Source organism: Bactrocera latifrons, unplaced genomic scaffold (assembly GCF_001853355.1).
Source record: "Bactrocera latifrons isolate USDA-ARS-PBARC rearing strain unplaced genomic scaffold, ASM185335v1 scaffold_950, whole genome shotgun sequence".
Classification (NCBI taxonomy): Eukaryota; Metazoa; Arthropoda; class Insecta; order Diptera; family Tephritidae; genus Bactrocera; species Bactrocera latifrons.
The window spans coordinates 50,261-59,931 of record NW_017537657.1 but is presented as its reverse complement, the minus strand read 5'-3'; the positions used below and the strand labels follow the sequence as shown (position 1 = coordinate 59,931).

The following is a 9,671-nucleotide window of genomic DNA, read 5'->3' as shown; positions in this document are numbered from 1 at the left end:
AAGATCTCCTCACTGAAACGTTCTCACAATAAATCTATTGATTAATGCGATGTGTTGGAAGTGGCGTCGTCTTGTTAATGTTTCAATTTCGGRTATCAAACAGCCATTGATGGTTACGTTTTCACTGTCATTATCTTTGATAAAATGGGTCTCAGCTATGAAAACGTTGAATCTTCTTCTAACCTTTCAGARATAGAGCGAAGACATGTTTCTTGGAAAGGTCGAGAGGTTTCAGTTTATKCACAAACTGTATTTTGTACGCTTTCAATTTAATATTGTATACTTTCTCCATTCAAAATTATTTTTACAACKAGCTGGAAATCACGTCAAGTCAGTCAAATATAGGTCAAATATTATCCAATATTGAATGCTAGAGCTCAAGATGGKTGATAAAGCTGCGAATTGTACGCTCAGTAGGCCGATTATGTTGACCATAAGTAAGAGCGCAAAGCGTATTATTTCCAAAACGCGAATTTCGATTATAGAGTTGWGCGATTTGTAATGGTTGTTCATGGATAAGTCATTCAATAATGAAATGCCAAACAATACTGAACAAAAATAACAAAATAAACGCGAAATTAAAAATTTAACAATTCTTATCATTAAGAGAATGAAATCCTGATTGTAGTAAGCCTTAACATATTTATTCATGCCCCCTAGAAATTATTTTGGCTTGGGATATAACTATTTCTAAATTGAGAAGTAGGTCGTGTCTCATTAGCTTGCAACAAAGGTTAATTGATATTATATATATGTAAAGTCATGTAATTATTTCTTTCCTTTTAYATTTCATCTACTTTCATTAATTGATCAACATCCACTTGAAACCTGTGTGCTTGTGAAAACYAACCTATGGATATGTCATGCTGCTGTTACCTCTTAATACGCTTTTGGTAACATGATATTGCTATGACTTCACTGAATTCGATTTATCGCTCCTTGSTTGTTCTATTCACCGTAGAGATAAAACATGACGAAGAGTTGCTCGAGGATATTAGAGATGACACATATACGAATTTATTACCTGACAAAGGTGAGTATGAAACCTAATTGTTAAGAGAAAGCAATGTTTAAGAAGATACCCACTTTCACTTTTTGTCTTTTGCCACTTACCACTTCCACTTCTTTAACTAAARCACCCGGTTAGTTTGTAAAGGTAATTTAAGGTTAATTTAATTAGATATTTTAATTTATTTACAAATGTGGAAAATGAGGTTCAAGTTATTTTTAATTAGACAATATTACGGAATGATATATGATGATCGAGAGGGCGCGAGGATCACAGCGGCGATGCGTAGGTTTTGATTGCGGATCAAAACGAGACTGAAGAAAAGCCTTTTGACCAGTGTGGCGTGTGTTTGTGGGTGGTGTTGATGTGCGGGTCCTGTGGAATGTGGACTCGGTGTGTGTGGTGTATTGGTGTAGTGGCATAAGGGCGGGGGGGGCTTATCTCATTTAGCCCGGCCCCCCTAGGCGAATATTCAGCCTAGCAATGTCTGTAGTTGCTGGAGAGTTGCAACTACGTTGCTGAGTCCTGTAGCGGGGCGATGCTGTGGCGCTTTTGGACGACGCCTGGTCGGTGCAACGTGGTGCGGACGCCATTGATGGGGCTCAGGCCGGGCTGCAGTGGTTCGGCGTCGTACCGTCCGGGTTGCTTGCCTCGATCTACCCGTGCTTGTGGCAGTTGGCCGACCTACATCGCGTCGTGGGGTCCTGTGCAGCAGCGTGTGATGTGGTCTGCCACACGTGTGGCATAAATCGTCGAGAGCGCATTCCTGCGTCACATGTGTGTGCGACAGGCAGTTGAAGCAGTACTCATGTGCATGGGCAACACGCTGGCGTTGTGTCGGCGATAACTCCTTAAAGAGCCCACAGTGCTGTAGTCGGTGTTTCCGGCGACATAGCGGGCATCGGATGCGACGCGGCTCGGCTTGGGCGGATGGCGTTAATGGGGCTGCTCGTGAGCCACTACCAGAAGCGGTAGTTGATGCAGTAGCATTGGTTGGACGGGGCGTAGGGATAGGCCCAGTGCGTACCACGTTGGTTGCCGACCGAACAATTGGGGTTGGTGTAGTAGGCATGTCCACGTCCATCTTGATCTCCGTAAAAAATTGTACTTGAATATACATGGTAGTATATAAATGAAATGTGCGATTGTGCCACATTGTGTGGCATGACTGGGTCGTCGTATTGACCGACCATTTCTGTAATTTTTATTGTTATTGTTAACAGTTGGCTGCGCGTTGGGGTTTTGTTTCATTGTTTGATTTACTTTTGTTTCTGTTTCGGGATTATGTTTGGATATTTAGTATCGGATTTTCGCTACTATCCGCGGTTGGTACAAGCATAATTTAACCAGCTTTCTGGTGAGTATTCCGCTTTGAGTACGGAGATCAACGACCCGGATGTGACCATCTGCGCCGTTATGGAGCTCTTCTATACGGCCAAGTCGCCACTCGGTAGGTGGGAGACAATCGTCGTTAATAAGTACACAATCTCCAAGCTTTGTCGCATTTTCTGATGTCTTACATCGATACCTCTTGTGGAGGTCCTTTAAATAGTCTTCTTTTCAATTACGACTGAAATTATGATGGAGAATTTTAATTCTCTCCCATCGATTTAATAAGGATAGCGACTCCACGCCTGTCTCAGGTGTGGCCAGAATGGGTGCTCCTTTGAGAAGGCGCCCTGGAGTTAGGGCTGTGAGATCTGAGGGACCTTGCGAGAGTGTTGTTAGTGGCCGTGAATTGAGAACGGCTTCAATGCGAATTAATAGTGTTGTAAATACTTCGTAATTGAATTTGTGGTTTCCAGCTGCCTTTTTGAAGTGGGATTTGAAGCTTTTTACAGCTGATTCCCACAAACCACTTATATGAGGTACTTTTGTAAAATCTCAGGGGAGACTTGTTTTATAAAGTCCACAAACTGTTTTTCTGTGTCTCTTTGAGCCCCGATAAAGGTTTTTCCATTGTCGCTCACAACTTTGGACGGAAAACCGCGTCGTTCGACGAAGGGAGAAAATGCCGCGAGAAAAGCCTCTTGTCAGATTGGTACATAGCTCGAGGTGCACTGCTTTTGTCGCAAAACAGACAAAGACAGCCACGTAGCCTTTCATTATTGTGGGAGACCTTATCATGGGCGCCTTTATCTGAAAAGGCCCAGCAAAACCGACACCTGTAACGGTGAAAAGCAGAGTTGCAGCGTTCCGGTGGAAGTGCTGCCATATTCTGCGTCCTCATCTTCTGTTTATGCATAGTGCAGATCTTGCACATGAAAATGCACTTTTTTATTTGAGGCTTAAGTCGGGGAATATAGAATAGAATAGAATAGAATATAGAATTATATGTTGCATTAGGCGATGTTCCGCGTGCAACATTAATATGTGTATATACTTGAGTAGCAATGTTGCAAGTCCAGACTTCTCTGGTGTTATTAGAGGATGGCGTTCGTTATATGTCAGGCTTGAGTTAGCAAGCCGACCATTAGCACGAAGAAGACCTTTCGTATCCAGAAATGGATTTAGTACTAAGAGTGAGCTCTTTTTGTCAACCGGCTTTGATTCTCTTAGTAGTGACATCTCGCAGCAGAAGTGGCGCGACTGAGTATAAGTGATAAGAGCGACCTTTGCCTTTTCTAGGTCTAGATGCGTCAATGTATCGCCTTGGGAGTATAGCGTGGGTTCTCCTTTCACTCTAATTTTGAGTCGCTTGATGAAATTTAACATGTAAGCGATTACCCTGAGTGCTCTGGGGTTTGAGGAGAATCGCTCTAGGATGTCAGTATCATCCAATGTCGTGTGAAAGTAGTCGATTTTTCGACTTTCGGGGGCAATTATATTGCGCATGGGCGATCGTGGCCAAGAATCGGGGGATTCTTTTAACCATCGAGGACCATTCCACCAAAGAGTGGTGGTTGCAAGGTGCAGAGGCTTGCACCCCCTTGTACCTACATCGGCAGGGTTGTCAGCACTAGACACGTGTAGCCAAGTGGCTGATTATGTGATGGCTTGGTAGCATATTGGTTAATTAATAATATCATCTGCTTGTATGCGCTTATCCGCTTTGGGGGAAAAGATGGTAATGGGGCAGATTTTATTTGAGTTTTGAACAACTCTTCCGCCCATTCCCGTGATTTCAAAATTGGCCASTTTTGTTGGCAACTGTAGCCTGTTTYGTGYCCTAGACGCTATAAATGATCGTTGTGATCYTTGBTCTAWTAAGGCTCTGAGTTTAAACAGTTYTYCTCGGTGTTCGATGGAGACAACTGCTGTGGATAATAGTACCYTACTGTGATTTTCGCTATGTAGCGTTTGGGTTTTCAACGCCTCTGAGCAGCATGGCGCTTCTTGGCAGTTTTCAGAATTTGTTGTTGCAACTAAACCTGTTGCTCTTTTTATGTTTGCGCTGTTTGGCGGTGAGCTGGAAAATTTGTTATATGTAACATTGAATGATGTCTTTTATGGCACTAAACGCAATTAAATTTGCTTTCGCAATCTTTAAGCGTATGCGCATGTGACAAGCATTTGGTGCATAATTTTTTTTTGTTCTTACGAAATTGTTTCGATCGCTAATATTCATTTTTTTGAATTTTTCGCACGATTTGAGTTTGTGACTTCCTCTACAAAGTTCGCATGACGTTTGTTTATATTGTTCGGATGTGAACAATTGGTTTTTAAAATAKCTTCTCTTTAAATTTTTGTGGCTACTTGCTTGGGGTCTATTGAAGCTTCTATTGAGGTCGCTTTGAACGTTTTTCGGTTTGACTATTTTTATAGTCTCTGCTAAAGAGAGTATTATATCTAGTTTTGTTCATATAACGGTTGTTTGTAAGTCCTAAAACTAAAAGAGTCAGATATAGGGTTATATATACCAAAGTGATGAGGGTGAGTAGTAGAGTTGAAATCCGGATGTCTGTCTGTTCGTCCGTCCGTCTGTCCGTCTGTGCGTCCATCCGTGCAAGCTGTAACTTGAGTAAAAATTGAGATATCATGATGAAACTTGGTATACGTATTTCTTTTCTCCATAAGAAGGTTAAGTTCGAAGATGGGCAAAATCGGCCCACTGCTACGCCCACAAAATGGCGGAAACCGACAACCTATAAAGTGTCATAACTAAGCCATAAATAAAGTTATTAAAATGAAATTTAGCACAAAGGATCGCATTAAGGAGGGGCATATTTGGACGTAATTTTTCATTTAGCCACTATTATATGATGAATAAGAGCGAAAACCACATTAAAAGTTTACGCCATGAAGCTGTAGGTAAGTTATATTTGTTAAAAAGAAGATTTTGTGAAAATTTGGTACGACTTGGGTACAATAACATTACCTATGCCAAATTGTTGGCTCGATATTTTTRCTCTAACTGGTTATATTGCTGAKAAAAGTTAGTATTTTARAATAAATTTAACATAATATTGCAAAAATTATATTTAGTAATAATATACTACCCAACGATTACCTTCCTCCTTCTCCACCGATATGATGAGCGCAATCCGCAAATGAGCAGAATTGGCTGAGCCATAAAAGGTAGGATAGTTTTTAAGCGTTGCGACCTTAAGCTGCTCAGCTACAAAACCAAAAATCTGATCCCCCAAATTAAGAATTAGAATAAAGTAAGTTTATTGCTTTTAAATGTTACTTGATAGGAGTAGATAAAATAACCTTTTTATTAGTACAGAGTGAGTCTGTTAGATAAAATGTGCTGGAATGAGAAATGAAATCGTGGCTTATACGGCGAAATGGTTTGTTTAACTCAAAATTTTATCTAGAAAATTTTAAACGTGAAGGTCTAAATTGCCTGGTTGAGCGAACGGGAACCTTAATATTGTGGATGTATGCAGATGAACTAATGACTGACCCATTCATAAGTTTTACAAGAAATATTATACCATGCATTTCCCTACGACTATTGAACAGAGGTAGATTTATAAGTTTTAAACAGTTAGTATATGGGCGAAGGTTTAACCGGGAATTCCAATGTAAATTGTTTTTGAACGAACTCTAATTTCTCTGAATGGACTTGATTACTGAAGCACTGATCACTGACACTCGAGTATAGACCGCACCAMAGATGGACTTTTAACAAATCTAAGAGGGTCATGGAAGATAAATGTAGATTCAAATTTAGTTTGTGGTTCACAGTTACTTCCAAATCAATAAAACTGCATACTTGAAAAATTGCACAAAATACATACAGATTGAGGTATGCATCAAATACCTACAGAACCATATACATAAATAAGTAAAATAAATTTGTGTACATAATTAAGGCTACTCATTTCAAATTTGTACAGTTGGATAAATAAATATTGGATAAACATTTTATAAATAAATATTGGGTATTTTGTCAGTCATATATGTCGTTSCAGTCATATATGTCCAGTGCTACCACATTGTGTCATACCAGTTGGAAAGATGAGATTTTAAGTTTCATTTAAGCAAAAYTTAGCTGTTCAAAAATTARTGAAAATAATGAATATATYCGATATATTTTGAAATTTTTGTATAAAATAGGGARGAATGTWACGCAAGCGACAAATAAAATTTGTTRAGATAACGGACACGATGATGTATCAATGCGTGTAACACAACAATGSTTCGCTCTATACTGGAAATTTCAATGTAAAATATGCACCTCGCTCTRGTCGATTTATCGTTCAAAAAGTCGATGAAATTATGGAAAATATTGACCAGGACCGTTGCATAAGCCGCCATGACATCGCTAAGTAACTTAGCATTCATCRTCAAACGATTTTGAATCAATTAATAAAGGATGGCTACAACAAGAAGCTCGATGTTTGGGTATCACATGATTTGTCTATGAAAAATTTAATGAACCGAATTAACCTCTGCGATTCTTTGCTGAAACGAGATGCAATCGAACCATTTCTGAAGCGAATTGTAGCAGGAGACAATAAGTGGATCAAACACGACAATAATGTGCGATAAAGTTCAAGAAATGGTCGGAAAGCTAGGATTGATGCCTCGAAAGATAATGCCGAGTATTTGGTGAGATTTAAAATTAATCATCTACTATGAGCTACTAGRGCCTGGTCGAACGATTGATTCTACATTTTGCTGCCAACAACTGCCAACCAGAACTAAACAACAGAAAGGGCTTCGTCTTCAATCAGGACAAAGCTAGACCACACATATCTTTGATGACTCGGAAAAAACTGCGAAAGCTTGGCTGGGAAGGTTTGATGCATCCACCATATAGGACCTTGCACCATCGCACTACCRTTTGTTCGGTCAATGCGGAATTCCCTTAATGGAGTAACGTTAGCTTCACGACAAGTTTACCCAGAAAAGTTTTGATGGAATAATGGCAAAAAGTGGTCGACAAAAATGGTACATACATATTTGGTTCATTAAAGTTCATCTTATATATAAAAATGATTCGCAGAATGTGTTGGTAAGCGCATAACTCAACAACGCCCGTTTCCAATTTGGCCAAKTCTTTTTTTAAATGTTCGCTGAGCCTCAAAGATGGTTTTTACGGTGAGAAAAATTCGAATAATTGCCGGAAAAGCCCTAAAAACATCCCATACAAACGAATGAATGTTTGTTAGTTAGTAACAGCTGGAGAACGGATGAACCAATCTTGATGACATTTTCAGAGGTTGCTCGCTGGGAAAAGGTTTGAAATAAAAAAACCGTATGCTTTTCGTGAGGAAAAGTCGGAAAATTGGACAATTCTAAAAAGTAACTTTTTTTCATCCAAATTTTTTTTAGTTTTATTTATGTGAATCGCTCAAATTTGTCGTTTGCTTTCTTTATTCCGGTTATTCAGAAAAAAAGATTATTGCGAATTACTCAGTGAAAACTTTCTGTGTGCTACACACAAAGTGATCAATTACAGATTGAAATTTGTTACGATGGAACAACGAGGTTGCTCTAATATGGGTCGGAGTTCTTTTTGGCATCAACATACATTGGTAGCCCAAGGCACATGACCGAGTACTTCCAGAATGCGATGACATACGTGCGCAATTATGAATCGCGGTCAATCAGCAACCGTCGTCACGACGTCACAGTATGACTTTTCAAACAACATTTACGATGTTTGATCGACTTTATCTTGAAGAAACGTATATGTGGTATTGTTAGATGATAGATATACTCTGTTGAGTGGCAAAAGACAGATTTGCCGCACGCACACATTCTTCTTTGGACAGTGGATTTTAGATCCACCAGATCAAATTGATGGAATCATTTCTGCGGAAATTCTTGATGCAGAGAAAGATCCAGTATTATACGAAGTGATGAAAACCAATATGGTTCAAGGCCCTTGCGGACACTACAATCTCACTTCGGTTTGTTTCTCTGGCAATAAATGCACGAAACACTATCCACGTTCTTTTCTTTTGGAAACATAAACTGGAAATGATGGATATCAACTCTAACGGCGTTGCCCACCAGAAGACGATGGCAGAACATTCAGCATTCAACTTAGAAGAGTGAATGTCGAAGTTGACAACACATGGATTGTACCATATTCGCCATTATTGTCTAAATCACATTAAAAACTCATATCAATGTTGAGTACGATACGATCGATACGTGAACTGCATTAAATCGCTTTGCGGGATATTTATTTTTGCAATTCATAAACCTTTTCCGACTGTGCGTGACGCAGTTCATTTGGAGAATAGCTAAAGAATGTATTTCAACACAGAGAATACGGTACAACAGGTGGAAACACCGCCAACAAAAAAAATTAACATTTACGAGTTTTTTCTCAACTTGCCTCTGTGATCCGTTTGCGAGAGAATTGCTCTATTCGGAAATATCTTGAAATTATACATGGAATGCATCGTCGAAGAAATAGTTACGAAGAAGGCAAGGCCAACCAGTAGATGGAGATCCAGGTGAGCTCTCAACTAATGTATTAGGACGAATTTACACAATCCACCAAAAAAAAAAAAAACGATTGCTCCTACCTTTGATTTCTATTGATTAATGTACGCAGTTCAACTTCATTTGAGTCACTGGGTACTGTGAATGGTGAATGAAAATTTTGGAGAAGCCAGCAATCAATTACAACTGCTGGAACATGATACTCACTGGAATCAAATGATGTACGATGCGATAGCTACTTCGAATGAAAATGAAGGACGCACACTTTTCGCGATGTTCATTTTAACATATCAGCCTTCAAACCCGCATCAATTATGCGATACCAACAAAAATGACATTGCCGAAGACATTTTATATTGTATTCGCTAAGAACTGGAAATGGGTCAATTCCTTTCGATGCTTCCGGTGGTTTGATATGAATTCCATTTGCCGTTTATCAATTCGCAAAAAATGAACTAATCACGAATGTTCGGACATTGGACAAATTATCATAACTACGATTCCTTAAGTGCACGCGCAAAGTTAGCTACCAAATATACCGATGTTGTTGACTTAAACTGAAACATTCAAAGTCAAGTTCCGGGAAATTTGCGCTAATACAAATCGATCGATCGTCTTGTCAATGAAGACGTCGCCGTGATTTATCCCGTGGAATTTCTAAATACTGTGGAGAAGCTCGGTATGCCACCTCATCATTTGCGTCTCAAAGTTGGATCTGTCGCGATTAAGTTTTCGCAACCTGCAAGCACCTACCGAATTCAAGGGGGCAGAATGCTTGATTCTAGGAACTCCTTTGAGTTCTATCGATTTG

The 9,671-nt window shown here is 39.5% G+C and overlaps 1 protein-coding gene across 1 annotated transcript in view; it reads left to right on the top strand.

Annotated features, from left to right (window-relative positions):
* Positions 1-909: 909 nt before the first annotated feature.
* LOC108977786 (protein CEPU-1-like) overlaps positions 910-9,671 on the top strand; it is a gene marked incomplete at its 3' end in the record, with an annotated part of 46,930 nt that continues 38,168 nt past the window's right edge. The window contains exon 1 of the mRNA XM_018947692.1: positions 910-1,033. Coding sequence (XP_018803237.1) covers positions 910-1,033 — 124 coding nt within the window. The remainder of the gene's footprint in view (positions 1,034-9,671) is intronic.